Source organism: Diorhabda carinulata, chromosome 4, assembly GCF_026250575.1.
Source record: "Diorhabda carinulata isolate Delta chromosome 4, icDioCari1.1, whole genome shotgun sequence".
NCBI classification, from domain to species: Eukaryota; Metazoa; Arthropoda; class Insecta; order Coleoptera; family Chrysomelidae; genus Diorhabda; species Diorhabda carinulata.
In genome coordinates this window covers 21,955,775-21,975,429 of record NC_079463.1, presented here as the reverse complement: position 1 = coordinate 21,975,429, position 19,655 = coordinate 21,955,775, and the positions used below count along the sequence as shown (strand labels likewise).

Here is a 19,655-nt window from a genome sequence, read left to right as displayed (position 1 = left end):
TAGACATTACAGAAAAGGCAACAAGCTATAGGATGCTGTGTTAGTGGAAATGTTTATCCCACTCTAATGAGAAAGAGATAGAGTCGTCAATGATTATACTTCAAATGTAACCTCGAATTCCCTATCTCTTCCGCATAGGCGGGTGACTTTTGCTTATATGTGTATTATCTCTATGGTTAAAACAGGTTTCAAAGAGAAATAAATAAAAATACAGTATTTTTATTAAATAACTTGTAATCGAGTGACTCATTCTAGTACTTGTATAACCTAATATCTAGCTACAAAGTTTTTATTGCAAATTTCAAGTTTACTATACAGGTAATGAAACACCATCAATTTCAAGTTGTAAGAGTAGTTTGAAAAAAGTTATATTCATAGAGAGTAGTACATATATAATGATTCTCTTAAAAAAACGTCCATAAAGTGAATTACAAAAATTTTCATAATCAGATTGTAGAAAAGAAGTTGATGGACGTTTTTATAAACAATACAATATTTTTTTATACACCGTGTAAATATAAAAATGTTTTGTCAAACATTTTAATTCTAATAAAGGTATATATTTACATACATACAATCATATTATTTATTTCCACCAATTTTTCCCTATTTTGATGATAGTAAATCAAGATTTATTTACTCTAAAGTACCAGTTAACTCTTTATTTCAAAAATTAATCAAATGTTCAAAATATGTGATGTTTGGACATAAAGCATAATGATATACTTTAGATGAACATATCTCTTTCAAGATTTTTAATTGTTTTTATCATACTAAATATACTTCTGCTTTTAAACAATTGGTTTTGTTATTCAGTAATATAGATTCAGTCATTTTCTTCTTATTTTGTGTGATTGGATATTTTACCATTAGGATTCATTTACTAACAATTCATTAAAGTCATATTACATGATAAGTTTATTCATATGCAGAATTTCATGATCATTTTCTTATCTTTTCTTTATGATATTCTTCCTCTTGTCTTCCATTTTCTTTCATCTTATTATTTATTTTATATTCTCCACAAAACAAAGGGATTGATATTTTTTTTATTTTTTTTTTGAGTAAATTATTACATTCCTGAATTTATACCATTATGTTTTCCAGGGATATATGCCCATGAACATAGTCTGCGAAGATGTGTTTTCTTTTTATAAGATTTAAATTGAAAATTTAGAATGGAAAACAGTTTTTGGAAAACGTAACAGTAAAGTTTTAGGAAAGTAAAATTTGTTTGCAGTTGAAATATAAAGGTTAACAATACCCTTTGCTTTTGTAGAGAAAATGAAATGAGCAATAAGATAAAGCAAAATGGGTAGACAAGAGAAAGAATTTCATAAAGAAAAGAGAATGACCATGAAATTCTGCATACTAACAAACGATTGTGTAATATGATATTGGTAATAGATGGTATGTCTACATGGTGGAGAACCCAAAAAATAAGAAAAAAATGGATGAACCTACATACAACAAAACCCATTGAGTTGGTAAAGTGTTCCACATGTGAAAGTAGAAATATATGTAGTGTAATAAAATGTACAATCAAATAAAGATGTGTTCATATAAATTATTACCATCACGTGTTATTTGATCACAAGTGAAAATTTTTAGAGAATATAAAAAGAATCTAATAAAAAACTTCAAAATTTACATCTAAAAATTATTAAATCTTGATTTAATAACAAAATATAGAGAATTAGTTGGAGAGAACTGATGCAAACTCTCAATTTAAAATATTACTCTTCCTAGTAGTGAACAACTTTCACCAATCTCTAACGATTATAAAAATAAAAAGAATTGGAGCCCGAAGATTACATTAAGTAAATGTTTGAAATGTACAAAATTATTTATTATTTTAAACAATTAGGATCTTCAAATGCTTTAAAATAGTTTGGTAACTGACTACATTGATCCTAGACTTGGGTTTGTGTCATAACTCAAATTATGAAAAAACTCAAATGAGAAATCAATTTTTTATCTACTATTTTACATTTATATTGAATTACTTAAAAAAAGCGTCGAATATTCATGAATTGTTTGGAAATAGAGAAAAACTGATTGAATATGAACAAAATCGTAGATATTTCAAATATTCAAACCTAATGTGAAAATTATTTTAGTATTATAAAAAATCTACTTTAGTAAAAATTGATAGTTTGGTGTGAGCTCAAAAAAGGAGAGTTTTCATCATTCTACTGCCCACCAGTTATACAAAAGGTGAAGAAAATTTGAGGTTTGTACATTTTTTGAAGCATTAACTACTGATCAAAAAATTGTGCTACTTAAAAATTTTGACAAAATACAGTGATATGAAATTACAATGATTCGAATCCAAATAAAATCCAAATTTTTTTTCTTAGAAGAACCAACTTTTAAATGACAATTATCAAATTTTATGATCATACTCTCCAATGGGGTTCATTAGTCATAATGTTCTAAATGAAAAAACTTTTTGGAATAATGAAAAAAAAACATTTCTGGAAGTGAAGGTGGAGGTTTGACTTGCAAAGGTGACTTTTCTCCAGGAAAATCATTGATAATGCGAGATTTTGAATGTGATTATAGAAGCACCAATGATGTTCAACGATCAGTACAACCAAAATATGAAGTTATACCAAATAACATGAAAAAATTCCTGAAAATCATGATGAATATGGAAAAACTTCTTTCATTAGTGACTATTACTGAAAATTATTGGAGTAATTGAACAAGGAAATCACAAAGTTACAGCTCCATCCACAGAACAAGGAAAATTCAGTTCCACAAAGATAATAAGAAAAACGATTATATAATTCAAATAATCAAAAATCGAAATTATTTTCCCCAAATCTGATTTCTAGGTTTTTGTACCTGAAAAAAGGGAAAAATATCCATAAGATGTCTTTATGGAAACTAAATATGAGAAAAAAAAAATCGTTCCCAAAAAGCTGTTTTTTGTTTATTAGATTAGAAACTTAATGACCGATGTGTTTTGTATCATATAGGAAGTTTTTCATGGTTAATACTATAAAAAATAGTATTTTAAAAATTTTATTCAACTATAAATCCAGATCAGACATTTTTTATGCTATTATTGATAAAATATACAATCACATACAAAATATGGGTACCATTCACAGACAAAAATCGAATATTTCAAAATTTTAATTGTTCTAATTAAAAAAAATTATTTATTTTATAAAAGACAAAACCAGTATTTCAAATTTGAGCTTCAATGAATGCACGCACATTCAATTGTTTTAGGTATAGGCGGAAATAAAAATAATGGAACACAAAATATAAGAACCAATAAAAGTTAACAATAACAGATACAGAATAAAATACTTGGAAATATTGATGAAAAAGATAAAGTCAAAATAATAAAACTGTACAATTATGTATTTGGTAAAGAGATTCAATAATGTTTAAAATTGTATAAAATAAATGAATTAGAGTACTCATTATCAAGTTTCAGCTGTTTTATGAATTGAAATGTCCTTTTCATCCAATTTCAGCTTTTTCATAAGTTAAAAAGTCCTTTTCATCCAGTTTCCCGTTTTGATGCGTTAAAGTTCCTTTTTATCAACAGTTTCAGCTGTTTTATTAGTTGAAGCTCCTTTTTACCCACAGTTTCAGCTGTGTTATGAGTTAAAAGTCCTTTTAATCCAGTTTTTTGGCTTTTTCATGAGTTAAAGCTCTATTTTATCTACAGTTCCAGCTCTTATATGTATTAAAAGCTCCTTTTTGCCCACATTAGATCCACTTTGTTGCAACTGCTCCACAACAAATTCCCATACTTCTGCCACTACCTTGATTTTCAGTATAAATCAGGTCCCCTGGAATTAATGCTAACATAACTCTAACTTAATTTACATGAAATCTAACAAAAAATTATAGAAACAAGCTCAAATTAATTGTTCAATCAAAAGAAGCCATAAACTCTTATAATAACATAAATTTTCAATAATTTTATCTATGTAATTTCAATAATTATGATATAAACGTTTTTATTTATTTTATGTAATAAACACACCCTAACATGGTGAAATCGGTTTGTCAAAATTTATTGAAACACACTATATTATATAGATAGTATTTTTAATATTATTAAGGAATAATTTATTACTTTATTTTAGAAAATCATCAACAGATTAAAATAAAAAAATCCGATAAAGGAATATAAAAAGCACTGAGTCAAAAAGTAAATTAAAATAAAAAAAATTATGCCAATATGAACAAGTAAACAGAAAAAAAAAATGTGAAATTAACATTGCAATTTGAATTATTGTATTAATAGATTAATTTTTGTTATTGAAATTGTAGTTTATTCCAAATAGATATTAAAAATAGTATAAAACTAACAAATTCATTTCAGACGATCATTCTAATTCATATCCTAATGAAGACTTGACTCCTATGAATCCTTATTCACGTAGTATATGGCTGAGTGTATCCCATTTTTCGCAATCTTCTGTAACTGAAATCCTACGAAAATTCAAAATTAAAAATTAGAAATATTATAATTCAAATAGATTATAGTCCATTTGTTTAGAAAGCAAAGTAAATTAAACTATTACCAAGAAATATAATTAATATTTGATTTTAATACATAAAAGTTTTTCAATAGTTGTGTTAATCCTCACGAATATCAGTGTATAAAATGTGTACTACTCACTGTGTAGTTTCAAAAGGTACCAAAATCACAGTAATTGGAGAAATTACTGTTTACAAGCTTTTAGATACACTAAAAAAACTAATTTAATTACAAAACCTACAAAGAAGTCACCTAAAGAAGTTAACAAAACATTCTAGTTCACATTAAATAAGTGATAGGTCTTTGTCAAGATTTTGATGATAAATCAGCCCTGGTGTAAAATGAGTGGGATGTAGTTCCGAAACAATGAACTCCCTTATTATTTTCCTGAAATTTTTATCAAAACTAGTGTTTGATTAAAGAAAATAATCCGTAAAAGGTTTTGCCTCCCAATCTTCTTCAAACTCATAACAATTTGATTAAATATCTCCGAAAATATTGATTTTAGAAAAAAAGTAGAAATTGAGATAATAAGTTTGTTATATTTTATACATTTTTTGCATAAACATACTCTTTGGACTATTAAGCACCCTGAAGATCTTACAGGAGTGATAAACACAATTACAACATTTATTTATGTTAACGACACAATATTATGAACAATAACTATAAATTAAATTAATATTTGCAAATAATGAAATGAATTACATTAGGAAAACATTTTTCAAGTATGTATCATACAAAAAAGCTACATATTGAACAGAAATGCCTTCAAAAAGCAGTTTAAACAAAGTAAATACATTAAATAAAAACAAAAGTAATTAATATCCAAGTTACAATTCAATCAATGAGAAATTTTTTTTTATTTTTAATAAAGTAAGTAAAACAAGCTGAAGGATGAAATTTGAATACCATTTAGTTGTACAAATAAATGACGTTCATTAATATAATATAAAATTTAAAAACTCACCTAAATATAATTTGTGATCATCATTGATGGTATAGTTGTAATTCCAGAGAAGTAACTGGGATTGTTTCAATTATTCATCCTGAAGGAATATGTACCAAATGGGAATGATTTGTGAGTATACTCATCATTAATTCACATCCCATCATTTCTCCATAAAAACCTAAAAGGATACATTCATAAAAACGATTTGTACGTAAAAAGAAAGCAATTCTATAATATAAAATTAAAATATGAAAACTCACCTCAATATATTATGTGATCTTCATAGATAGTGTAGTTGTAATTTCATATAATAACTGGGATTGTACCAATTAGTCATCCTGAAGGAATATGTACCAAATGGGAACGATTTGTAAGTAAGCTCGTCATTAATTTACAACCCATCATTTTTCCATAAAAACCTAAAATAATACATTCATAAAACAGATTTGGGAATCTTAGACAATGGTTTTAATATGTATATCAAACCTTTAAATTGGGATTCAGCAAACAAATCGTAGTCATTACCTACATCTGGTTGGTACAAAAAAAAGCAATAAGTGAAAATATGGAAACGAAACAATATTTCTAAAGTTATAATTATTCATTCAAATACACTTATTCATAACTTTTAGAAAGTAAATTCTAATCAAATCTAATATTTTATGTGCGCCTTCAGCAAAATTCTGTGATATTTTTAAAAGTTTTCCTGATAAAATTTTCAAAAGATTGCCCCAGTTAATCAATTCGCTAGGCATAAAGAAACAAATATTTTGTTTGGGAGATTTGACAGACATTTCCTCAATATTTTGATCAGATCATAAGGATTATGTAAATACGTTTGTAAATATTAGTTTTAACATATGCATCTTTCATTACATTGGTATTATTAATAAAATTTTGAAGGGCAAAGATCAACAATATAAAGACTATATGTGATGATATATCATATGTTAAATATAGGGAAAGCTGCAAGAAAGACAAAGGTAACCATTGATTAACCATGGTTATAAAATCAGTTTTTTATGTACCATTGTATGTACCATGTTCAAACAGAAACATTTTTTAAACATGCCAACATCTCACTGTTGACAGTCCTAAGCCTACTAAAGTGTGAAGGAAAATGTTTTGTTTGTGGATATAGTTCAGATATCAAAAACAAAATAAAAATTATAATAATCATCCTGTATTTCAATATCCCATCTACCTATACCTGAAAAAATAGAAAATAAACCATAGTTAACATTAAGTATCTATAATTTTTTCGTTTCTATGTACCTTCGATATTGCCAATATAGGAAAACTATAATTTTGATAACAAAGTATTTTGTTGGAAATTATGTTTACACTGGAATTCCAATAGAAGAAAGTAAATAAGTAATAACCATCTTCAAAGGTGATGAAACTAGATTAGAAGAAACTGATAAACTTCAAAAAAACGAGTTAGAGGTTGTAAAATTTTTAATCTCGAATTTGAGTTGAAAAAATTTAGAGTACGTCAATTATATTTCCTGATAATAATGAAAATATAGAGTTGCAGTTACGTTTATAGTTATTGTTGGTTCTAACAACAAATATATGCAATTTTTACTACCACTATTTTCTAAAGCTGTATAATTTTGTTTTAAATTAATGACACAAGTGAAATTAAAAATACGATTCCTAGTTGTGACAAGCAAATGAAGTTTTTGTTATAAATGCTCAAAATAGTAACTTGCCAAACAAAAATTCAAAACGCAAACACGTTTCTCTCTGATCTCGATATTATCTCCTTTTACTTCAATGGCTCCAAGAATCCCGAAACAATATTAAACATTTGTTATTTATCGGTGCAACTCTTAGTTACAATGCTACCCAGCTTTTCTGCAATTCCAAAGGAACGTGTTGTTGGGAAATAAAAGAAAAACCTTTTGGAAACAAATAAGTTATACAAATACCTTGAAAATGCTAGCAACGTGTAAATTAATGTATTAATTCTGCCTGTAAACTACTCTATTTAATACGAAAAGTAATTAACTATTTTGGAAATAATGAAAGATTTAAAATATACCTAGTTTGCAGGTTATAAAATAAACCATAGATAAATAATAAAAAGAATAGATGAATTTTTTCATAAACCTATATTTATAAGCGAAGCATAGATAAATATATCAAACAAAATATGTCTATGGTTTGACTAATAGATAGGTCACCATTTATACATATTGGCATTGAGGGTAACGGTACAAGTAACATCATAAGTACAAATAACTTTAAGACATAATCATCACCAATAAAAAAAATAACAAATTTGAAATTAGTAACTACAATAATCATTCGTTAATATTGTTATTTTTGAAACAAATTCTGCAGATACTAATTGATAGAATAATTCTTCGAGATAACACATAAATTATACATATTCATTGGGATATATAGTAAATTTAATATATAACAAATTATTCGAGGTATCTATTGTTTAGATATACAGTGTTGACCAATTTTGGCATAATTGTTTACAATTTGTGTGGAAGGTCGATTGAAAACTATTTTTGGAACTATTGAAAACAATGTCAACAAAACGTCAACTTATTTTTCGGAAAAATAAAATTTGTCGTTCACCTATAATTAGAGAAAGTTTCATGGGTATTTAAATTTATTAGAAACGTAAATTTTTACCTGGGTAATCCTGAAGTTCAATGGGGATAATAAAGAATTGAACACGGTGTTAACTGGTTTCATGATATATACAGGATGTGACGCTATTAAATAAGAGTTATTTTTATCTTTGTTCAATACACGCTTTTTTGAAATATACTTAATATATTTGACGTTAGATAATTTTAGAATCGGTTACGGCCTTAACCGACCTTTAAGAAAGTATTATCATTGTCGTCGTACGATTTCTACATGTAAAAATTAACGATACACCTGATTTTCTTGAGTTGAAATAACGAGGGTGATGCTAATTTCGATCTAGACAACAATTTTTTAACAACAGGGGTGGATTTTTTTTTCCTAAAAAGTGGGAAAATATTTTCCTTATTTTATTTACCGGTCTAATATGAGGAAAATTTGTGATCGTTGCTGCAGAATTTATTACCGCAGCTCCGCCACTGCTTTGTAAATAGAAATTTCTAATAGTCGTAATATGGCCGTAGCTGTACTTTCATCCTTTCAACGGCGTATTGTCATCCGTCAATACTTTTGCTTTTTGGCTTGTAAAGGGTCGCGAAAGGCGCGAAGACATGTTTTCAGGTAAAAACGGCATTGAGGTAAGTAAAATCTGTTAACAAAAACCCCGAATGCTTTCTCATTTAACTTAGTAGTACGATCCCAAGGTCAAATTTTTAGAAATAAATAATAAAATTAATAAAATTGATACTTTTCGTATGGCCTCGTAATTGTAGTATCGACGATTACGTACAAATGTAATTGCCCCCTATTAATTCGTTGTTGTCGGATCATTTCGAAATTAATTAGTCATTCAACCCTTTTTATTCATAACTCCGATTTAGAGAAAGCAAACAAATGAACTACGTTGAATTTTCGGCCGCGATAAAATTCATTGCGATTTAATATACATTCAGAGCAACAGTTGGTTTGTTAACGAACCGGATACTTTGACCTCTTTAAATGAAAAATAAAAAGGAAACTTTAATAATTGGAAAAGCGTTAACCCACAAATATACAGGTAACAAAAAGATGAAATAAAGAAAACTCTGGATAATTTTCACTTAACATAAAGTTAAATATTAGTTATTTAACATATATAAATTTGTTAAGTTATGTTAATGCTTTAAAAAATTATTTCTATAGTCTATTCTTATGAATAATGAAGCATCCGTAACCCATAGGCGTATCACTTTTTTTAGTAGGCAGGAAAATTAATTAACCTACTTATAAATTCCATGCAGATGAAATCGTTCGGAATATAATAATAGAAATCGATTATTAATTCTCAACAAAAAAAGAATCAGAAAGAATTGTTTTCATTCGGTTTCGATAATTTAAATCGATTTTTGACAGATCGAATATAAGAAAGAAAATCGAACAGTTAATTGGTTCATTTCGATGAAACATATTAGTAAGATCATCGAAATAAAAACGACGAACATTTTCGGATTCTAATAAACTTGTTATAACGCGCCTATGGAATTTAGTACACTGATTGATTTATTAGGGCGTACTGGTATTTTTTTAAGGGTAAAAAGGGCGCAATTTAAATGCCTGATGCGAGTTTAAGAAAGTCAATAAAAACAACCTTGTAGCTTTTTGATATATTTGAGACGTTTTGATGCAATCTGAGATGCTCTGAGACACTGAAATATTTTTATTATATGTTCCAGAAAGTTTTTAGATGCTAAGCTATTAAATTTATAAGAAATCTGCAGTATTATGAGGCTTTTTTGAAGTTCTGAGATATATTTTTAGATAATGTCACGTAATCTGAGATGTTTTCAGGTCCTCCGAGGTTGCTTTGAAATATATTTAGATATTTTAAGATCTCTAATATATTTCCGATATTTTAAATTTTCCGAATACGTTTCTAGGAAATCTGAGAGAATCTGGGACGTTTTTGGAATTCTGGGAGGCTTTTTGGGTGTTCTGAGACATTTCTCACAGTTTTTAACAATTCTGAATACGTTCTTAGAAAATCTCAGGTATTCTAAGACTTTTTGGAACTCTCTGAAGTATATTCAAAAATTTTCATGTGATATAAAATGATTTAGGAAACTCAGATGTCTTTGAGACATTTTTAAACATTCTAACACGTTTTTGAAGTTTCTGAGAAGTTTTTGGGTGTTCTGAGACATATCTAACATTCTCTTTAAAGTATTTAAATATTCTGGATACGTTTTTCGGAAATCTGAGTTACTCTGAGACGTTTTTGGAACTTTATAAAGTATATTCAAACATTTTCACGTGATATAAGATGATTCAGAAGACTCAGAAGTTTTTGAAATATATTTAGAAATTCTAACACGTTTTTGAAACTTCTGCGAGGTTTTTGGGTGTACTGAGACATTTCTAACATTCTGTTAGTTTTTATATATTTCGAAAACGTCTTCAAGAAATCTGAGTTATTCTGAGACGTTTTTGAAAATCTATGGAGTATATTCAAACATCTTAACGTGATATAAGATGATTCAAAAAACTCAGATGTTTTTGAAATATATTTAGAAATTCTAACACGTTTTTGATTTAATGGGACAAGTTTTTGAGTGCTTTGAGACATTTTTAATATTCACCTGAAAGTTCTTCTGAATTTCGAATAAGTTTTTAAGAAATCTGAGATATTTCTGAAATTTTGTGAGCTATTTTCATTTAATATGAAATAATTTCAGAAACTAAAATATTTTTCAATTCTTTGATCCATTTTCAAATATCCTGAGATGATTTTGAAGTAATCTGAGAGTTTATTATCACTCAAAAATGTTTGTAAAATATTCTGATACCCGGAAAAACGTTTATAGGTAATTCGAGTTTCTTCGACATACTTTGAAACATTTCGAAAATATTTTTATATGCCATTAGATACACTGATACATTTTTGGACAATCTGAGGTGTTTTAGACATTCTTTAAGACATTTTCATGTAATCTTAGAATTTCTAAAACGTTTTTGCGACAGCTTGAAGCATTTAATGTGTTATAGTTGATAGGGGATGAGTTTCGGTTTCCAAAGTGTTTATAAACTTTTTATAAGTCTCCTAAAAGCTTTCTGAAATACTGTGATATAATTTTGAATCGTTTCTACTCAATATGATAAACTCTACGATGTTTTATATATTCTGATGTTTATTTTAACGTTTTATTTGATTTCGAGCGTTATTTGAATATTATTTTAGTAAATGAGATTCGGTGGGAACGTCACTGTACAAAATCGTAAAAAAGTTGAAAACGTTTATCATCTCGGTTTCTCTTTAGGGTTGTTTTTCTTGGTCGTTTTTCTATTTATCAGAATATACGTTCTTTCTGCTATTGAAAAATTGTAATTGCGCGTTTATTCCCATATTAATCAGGCGATTTTTTTTATAGATAAAAAACGCAACAGTTGTTCATCAAATACGCGGTGTGGTTAGGTAAAAAGTTGAGGGTTTCATACCCGTCCGTACCACGGATCTTTATCAGCTGTTCTTTAAAAAACAGAATCGGTTTAACTATATACACATAGAAATATACGAAACGCAAACGGTGTTAGTAAATGTTCGGATGCGTGAAGGTGCCTCGTTGCGAGAAATTCTTCCCTAGAGGTTCGCTGTCCCTACAAGGGGGTGGGAGATGTGTCACGTCAAGCTATCACGCGGGGGTCCGCGAGCCTACCTCCCCATTGCCAGCCCTGCGCTCAGTTCGCGTTAGTCCGTCGTTGGTATTGATCCGCTGGACAAAGGAAAACTGACCACCGGTTTAGACTCGCACAAGAAACTATTCCTCACTAACAGTTCGGTGTCTGTACGGTGTGTGCGGTTCGGTATTTCTTAATTATTATATTAGCGCGAAAAAATTCGTAATTTATATCCGTTGCAGCGCCTGCGTTCGAAAGTTTCGGTCGCTGTACGTGTCTGTGTGCATTCGTCAAAACTTTACCGCAACTTTATATATTTGTTTCGGAAAACTTTTCACTTTATGACTTTTTCGAACTGCGCACTCATTCGGGCAGTTTTCATTGGCGTGAAACCACGTGTTGAAAGTTGTTGTGATATAGAAATTGGAACGTGATCATGTCGGGAAAATCTAGTAGCAAACGACCGCTGAGAGCTTTAACTGCACACGAAAAATTGGACGCTATCCGAAGAGTTCACGACGGGGAAAGTAAAGCATCGGTGGCTAGAGATATCGGTGTACCGGAATCGACTTTGAGGGGTTGGTGTAAAAACGAAGATAAAATATCTTATTTATCTCGACAATCTAGTCCTGAAACTGATGAATCTTTAGATCGTTCGACGTTAAATAAAAAACCGAAATTGGACGAATCGTTTAATCAACCTTTCAATTTAAGTTTGAGAACGAATAATTCTTATACAATACCTACGGATACGAAACCATTAAACTTGCATAATAATACGAAATCTAATGTTGCTGAATCAACTTTAAAATCGACCAATCACGTATCGGAACGCGAAAGAAACAGAGCCGAACTCGCCAGATTAAGCGTAGAATTAGGTTTAAATAGACCTGAAATGTTTATGCCGAATAATACGAATAATTTATCGTTATTATCGGATTTAAGTACGAATATTTCGTTGATTACTCAATGGAATTCGATATTAACACAACAACAGATGAAAGCACAACAACAACCGCCGAATAAAATCGATACGACGAATGCAGTAAGTTCTTCGAATAATTTATTAACTACTGTAGATCAAAATAATTGTCAGTTACCTAAAGATGTGCAGTCAGTACAAGATTCGGTTTGGTATTGGTTATCGTCTCAACAAATGTTGAATAATATGAATAATTCAGTTCCTACATCGTCTGTTAATAATCAAACGGAATTAACAGACGAAAGTTCGGTTAATAATTTTTGGGAGGATTTTGGTAATTATCCGAAAAAAGGACCGTCGTTGTGGAAATGGCTCAATCAATTAGCTTATAGAGGTTTAGGAGTTAACGATCCGATATTATATCAACAATTAACTAAGAATATATCGCCTAAAAGCGCCGTTTCAATACCTGATCAACAAAACGCCGAAAATTTATCATTGAAAGACGAAAAACAAAAATTGCTCGAGAAGGCTTCCAATAATAAAGTAAGAGCCGTTTTGGATAATATTTTGTTGAATAATAACATCACCGTTACCGAAAATAAGCGTAGTAAAGACGAGGATTTGGATAAGCAAAGAGAAGCGCTTCTGCACGGCGAGAAATTTTTGAAATGGTTGGAATCTTGTAGCGATCCCACGGTAACTGCTGTCCAAATAATGCAGTTCCGATTACTTTTGAACAACGTCAAAAACGGAGTCGATAGAAAAAACAGCGATACGCAAAATAAGACCAAAGTCAAAAGAAAGTGAGATATTTTTTTTTAATTTTGTAAATTAAAGGCTGTTTGTAAACCAAATATGTTAAAAATCATATTTATGTAGTTTATGTACAGTTGTCACGGGCGAATTTCATAGTTGATTATTTAGTACAATCAAAAAGAAATATTTAAGATGAAAAGAAAGCCTGTAGTTCCTTTTTAAATGTTACCTTTAATTTATAAGTGTAAATATTATTGTTAGATTTAATTATATGCATTTTTGGGCCGCGAAATTTTGACATTTTTTGCATTATTTACAAAAATTTTACGTAATTTTTTTTCGACTAACACTATATAATATCCAACAGACATTCTTCGACGGCTACTTTATCAGGAGACTCGATAAAAAGATGATTAAACGTCTTTGTTAATTTTTTATTACAATTTGAAAGGTTTCATTGAAATTAATAATAATTTTTCGTATTTTACGTAATTAATTTCGACTCACACTATATAATATCCAACAGACATTCTTCGACGGCTACTTTATCAGGAGACTCGATAAAAAGATGATTAAACGTCTTTGTTAATTTTTTATTACAATTTGAAAGGTTTCATTGAAATTAATAATAATTTTTCGTATTTTACGTAATTAATTTCGACTCACACTATATAATATTCAACAGATATTTTTCGACGGATACTTTATCAGGAGACTCGATAAAAAGATGATTAAACGTCTTTGTTAATTTTTTATCACAATATGAAAGGTTTCATTGAAATTAATAATAATTTTTCGTATTTTACGTAATTAATTTCGACTCACACTATATAATATTCAACAGATATTTTTCGACGGATACTTTATCAGGAGACTCGATAAAAAGATGATTAAACGTCTTTGTTAATTTTTTATCACAATATGAAAGGTTTCATTGAAATTAATAATAATTTTTCATATTTTATGTAATTAATTTCGACTCGCACTATATAATATCCAATAAATTTTTTCGATATTTTGCTAGAATAAATCGCGTATTAAATACGAAAAAAATTGAATTAATTTCGTTTTAATGTTTCACTAAAATCGCACGGTTTGTATAGGTTAAAAGAGGGCCAACGAAATGTCATTAAATTACCGCGTGTAGACGGGGTTGAAATAAATTGGGGTGCGTTTTTCAATACAGACAAAGGGAAGTTATATAGGCTAAGAGGATTTTCTGGGAATAACTTTTCTAATATGTTCCCATATTTTTTTTTATAATTTTCTAACCAAGTTTTAAGTCTGTTAATCAAAAAATTATCATTTTGATTATTGTATTTTTTTAAGCTCTAATAAAATAGAAAAATTATCCGATTTCAATGATTTTTTTTATAAAAACTTCGTTTTTATGACGGATTTATCTCATTTGAAGATTTCATATAGATTTTTGACGTGAAATGTTATCATAACCCCACTTCTTCGTAAATATAAATTTTAACACATTGACGAGTGTCGTTCGAAAATTATCACTTTCTGCTTAAAAATATTTAATTTAAATACAAATCAATAAATAAAAACCCACGTTTTAGTCAAGATTTTCCACCAGATCGTCCTCGAATTGCTTGCTATTTGACAATTGAAGTATTTAACAGTATTATTTAACAGTATAATTTTATATGAATAAATTTTGGTAAAACATTGAGTCAGTTCGGTCCTGTATAGTTTCGTCAGATATCTTCGTTTTCTGGGTATAGTTCCAAAATAATATTCAAAATGATGTTGTCTACTTTTTTGTAGATAAAAAGGCAATAGAATTCTGGTTTGTTTTATGTCGCGATAGTCATTTATGGTTTTTATAATAAGAAACTGTGTAAATTACACCAAAAAAAAACGCTAGATATGTAGAGAATTAATATATACGAAAAGATCGAAAACTAAAAACTCAATAATTAATTAATTAATGGAGTACTTTATGAGAAAAAGCATCAATAAATTCGCTATATACTTATAATATTAATACAGGGCGTAATAAATAATTGGGTCCATATATAATTATGCCGATCAATAATTGAGGATGTATGTACAATTAACATATTTGGACAGTTGGAACTGGAGATAATTTTCTTTTATCATTATTAAACAATTAAAGTCATGATTCATTACAAGGTATCTCAAAATTATAATTATATTAATCACGTATTGAACTAAAATATAGTGTGAGTCAAATGTCTCGTAGATTGAGACTAAAACGTAGAAAATAGTGCTGAAAATGCTTAAAATTTTGAGGTTATGTATTATAAATTATAATTAGATAATGTAGGAATTTGCATTTGTGGTAAAATTCCTCGAATTGTGCCAATGTTTTCAAATTTTGCTCAAGGATAAATGTACCTATGACATCCGATCAGCAACTAAAAAGAAGAATCCCTATTTAAAATAATTTTAATATAATTGACGTAATCGTTGACGTTTCGATCAATAATTATTTTGTCTAATAATTCTTCATGTATCAATTTTTTATGTTTTATCCACTAATTCATTGGATTATTTCTTTACGCAAACAACCGAAAGTCGTTGGGATGCAAATCAGGGAAATGTAGTGGGTGATGATGCAATTCAGTTTATTTCAATAAATTGTTTTTTATTTTTTTTTTCGCATATGGGACTATCGATCAAATAATGTACAGTATTAGTTATTGTTGATTTTAGTACGTACAATGTACCGTGTGTATCCCAAATACAGATATTTTTTAATAGATTTTTACGTCTTTCGCTGGATCCAATTAACTTATGTGGATGCCTTTGTGATGTGTATGAATCTAATACCTATTTTTGACTTACTGATTCGATATTTATATTAAAAACATTATTTTTTATCACCACTGCATCTATTCTAACAATTACAATATACAAGGTATTTCGATGAATAACTTATCGTCTTCAGTGCGTTTAATTTGACATTTGTTATTTAATAAATTAAAAACGAACAAAGAAATATGATTTTTTTGTGATTTATTGATCGAATCTAATGATTAAATAACTTTTTTTAAATATCGATCTTATATTTTGTATCTTACGCCTCTGTGAAATAATCAAATATTAATAAACAGTCCGATAGTAAATTTTGCAAATACAACCTTAATTGAAATATCTTGTAAGTACAATAAATAGTTAACGGACAAACTGACAGTTCGAAGTTTGTAGTTTCTATATTTAGTTATTGACCAAAAAGGTTCTACAATGTACAGAGTGTCCGTATAAAAACAAATACACAGCAGAGACGTATAGGGGATACCAATAATAATTTTCTAGCTTAGATTACACCTTAAGAATGCCCTTAATACCTCATACAATGTATGAAATTTGGAATTTTTAAGTTGGAAAGTTCGAAATTTTTGAATCCTCAGAATGAATTTGGTTCTGATTGTTGCTTAGACGTATCTGCTATACATCGGTTGTTTGGGGGACACCCTGTATAAGAGGCGTCAATTTTTTTTGGTTTATTTAATTAAAAAATGAAAAACCGTTGCTGATTGGATAATTTAACTGAATTCTCTATCGCAATGAGCATAAGGTTGTTATTTTAAAAATGACTAAAGTTAGTGACTAAAAAAGATTTTGTTTAATTTTGTGTTTTTTATTCGTAATTTTGACGCGTGGCTCTGGTATTTAGTTACCAATTACCTACTTTGCCAAATATTTCCTTATTTTTGATCTCGTTTTTTTTTTTGAAATACACCGAGAACAACTCACAAGTGATAAGTTTGATTTTCAATATTAAATATGCCAAAAATTGTATTGATATCGGTGTATTTCGATGTTTTGCGACACATACCATGAAATATTATTTTTTTTGTATATTATTAATATGGGATATTTTTGTACTAATAAATTTCTAAATACTTATTTCATATAGAAGTTTTATTTGATCATTTTCCTCTAGTATTTTATTAATCAAGTGAAATTCATTTAGAATTCGAAGCAATTTAATAATAGGTGTGGCTTTCAAGTTGAACACTTTGTATATTAACGAATCTGAAAATTTAGAATAAACGTCAGAATATTTGCTAACAGTTCTGCGTGTTTTGTAATGTTTCATTCACAAGAAATATTCTTTAAAACTATCTTCTTTTAAATTCTTTTTTCTTCTTAAATTACACATTATAGAGTCTTCAATTCTTCATGAACTTTGAGCTGGATCCAATTTTTTGCGTTTCTACCAGGTAATTCGAAGTTTATCCTAAGAGGATTAACACTCTTCAATTTCTACTAGACGTAGTTTTATCAGTGTTAATTTTCTTAGATTCCAACGAGTTTTTGTCGATGTTTCTACCCTAGAAATCTCCATCGGAGTAAATATATTCCAAATTCTTCTTTCTTCTTAAACTATATAACATAGAGCCTCAAATTCTTCATGAACTCTAAGCTGAATCCAATTTTTTTCGTTTCTACCAGGTAGTTCGAAATTTATCTTCAAGAGCATCAACATCAATGTCTACTAGACGTAGTTTTATCAGCATTAATTTTCTTAGATTTCATCGAGTTTTTGGCATTGCTTCTACCCTAGAAACCTTCATCAGAGTAAATATATTCCAAATTCTTCTTTCTTCTTAAACTATATAACATAGAGCCACAAATTCTTCATGAACTCTAAGCTGAATCCAATTTTTTGCGTTTCTACCAGGTAGTTCGAAGTTTATCTTCAAGAGGATCAACAATCTTCAATTTCTACTAGACGTAGTTTTATCAGTATTAATTTTCTTAGATTTCATCGAGTTTTTGGCATTGCTTCTACCCTAGAAACCTTCATCAGAGTAAATATCTTCCAAATTCTTCTTTCTCCTTAAACTATATAACATAGAATCTCTAATTCTTCATGAACTCTAAGCTGAATCCAATTTTTTGCGTTTCTACCAGGTAGTTCGAAGTTTATCTTCAAGAGGATCAACAATCTTCAATTTCTACTAGACGTAGTTTTATCAGTATTAATTTTCTTAGATTCCATCGAGTTTTTGGCGATGTTTCTACCCTAGAAATCTCTATCAGAGTAAATATCTTCCAAATACCTCTTTCTTCTTAAACTATATAACATAGAACCTCAAATTCTTCATAAACTGTAAGCTGAATCCAATTTTTAGCGTTTCTACCAGTTTATTCCCTTCAATTTCCATTAGACGTAATTTACAATTTGTTATATATTAAAAATTAGTCTTTTGCAAAAAAAATAAAAGGTGAAATCCAGAATTATCAATTTCTCAACTACTTAATCGGCCATTTATTCATTCTAATAAACTGTAGTACAAAAATATTTAAAGATAATAACGATGTTAAGACCCATTCAAATAAAAACTTGACCACTAGAATATTTTCTTTTTAATTATTGTTGGCGCGGTCGTTTGTGGTGTCTTATTGTTGAGACGCGGCTCGGTCATCCTGTCGGATGTATTTAGGGCGAAATTTTGAAAATGATTGTCTCGGGCGGGGAGGGTGAGAGGGTTGTCGAGGCGTCCGTCGTCTTCTAACTGACTGCACGGATGTGTGTGTGTGAGCGGCGTAGAGTAGATTCAGTACAGTTCCAACAAAATTATCGACATGATGTGTCGTTCGGTCGGCGGGTAGTCACGCGAAATTTTCTAAGAATTAGTCAGGCAGGCAGATTTACGGCTTTGCCATTATCGCTTCGGGCAGAAGGTAAAGATGATAGAGAAAGAGAGATAAATATTGAAGGGAGAGCAATTTCGAGGGTTTTCTTGGAATTTTTGGGATATTAGGTACCTACTTATTTAGTGTGACCGGGTTTTGAATTGTTAAAACTCGTTTTTTTTTCTTTTTTTCAAAATGGAATACGACTGACGAACATGTTTACGTAATTTCTAGAAAATTAAAGTAATTTATTGTAACGAATCACGTAAATTTATGACATACTCAGACCCTTGATTTTTTAAACGTAAAATTGGTAATAAAATACGTATCCAGATCCGTACAAATTGATCGATGTATTTGCGGGACATCCTGTATTAAAATTGATAATCAAATAATGTTTTAAGCGACGACGATTGTTTGTCGAATTCCAATTGATGATAAACAAAAGATAAAAACTTGAAACTATACAGTTTGTTTATCTAATGATGATGATAATGAAAAAACTGCGAGTTTGTGCGGAAATACCGGGAACGTCGTCGCGCCCAATTCACAAATCGATTTTTTATCACTATCTAATCAGTACCAACTCGTAATTATTCCCGATAAGGTACTAGTTAATT

At 29.0% G+C, this 19,655-nt stretch overlaps 1 protein-coding gene and 1 long non-coding RNA gene across 5 annotated transcripts; one reads left to right on the top strand and one right to left on the bottom strand.

The window, feature by feature from the left end:
* Window positions 1-203: 203 nt before the first annotated feature.
* LOC130892858 (uncharacterized) lies at window positions 204-7,540 on the bottom strand. 3 transcript variants are annotated; one of them, XR_009059119.1, is made up of 4 exons: window positions 5,952-7,540; window positions 5,726-5,884; window positions 5,484-5,643; window positions 204-4,464 (listed from the first exon to the last, which is right to left on the bottom strand). It is a non-coding gene; the product is annotated as an uncharacterized LOC130892858 (long non-coding RNA). The 3 variants fall into 3 exon arrangements; XR_009059117.1 differs by having other exon boundaries at window positions 204-3,815; window positions 4,342-4,464; window positions 5,726-7,517; XR_009059118.1 differs by having other exon boundaries at window positions 5,726-7,533.
* A 1,043-nt stretch (window positions 7,541-8,583) lies between these two features.
* LOC130892959 (protein distal antenna-like) lies at window positions 8,584-17,310 on the top strand. Of its 2 annotated transcripts, XR_009059130.1 has the most exons (3): window positions 8,584-8,716; window positions 11,483-14,179; window positions 14,339-17,310. XR_009059130.1 is itself a non-coding variant. In XM_057798712.1 (2 exons), exon 2 carries the CDS (start codon window positions 12,166-12,168, stop codon window positions 13,459-13,461), a length of 1,296 nt encoding a protein of 431 aa, XP_057654695.1. In that variant the 5' UTR covers window positions 8,605-8,716; window positions 11,483-12,165; the 3' UTR covers window positions 13,462-17,310. The 2 variants fall into 2 exon arrangements, 1 of the variants encoding a protein (XP_057654695.1); XM_057798712.1 differs by having other exon boundaries at window positions 8,605-8,716; window positions 11,483-17,310.
* The last annotated feature ends 2,345 nt before the right edge of the window (window positions 17,311-19,655 follow it).

Excerpts from the sequence above, each read along its gene's own strand:
- LOC130892959 (XM_057798712.1), top strand. The coding sequence starts at position 12,166 with ATGTCGGGAAAATCTAGTAGCAAACGACCGCTGAGAGCTTTAACTGCA.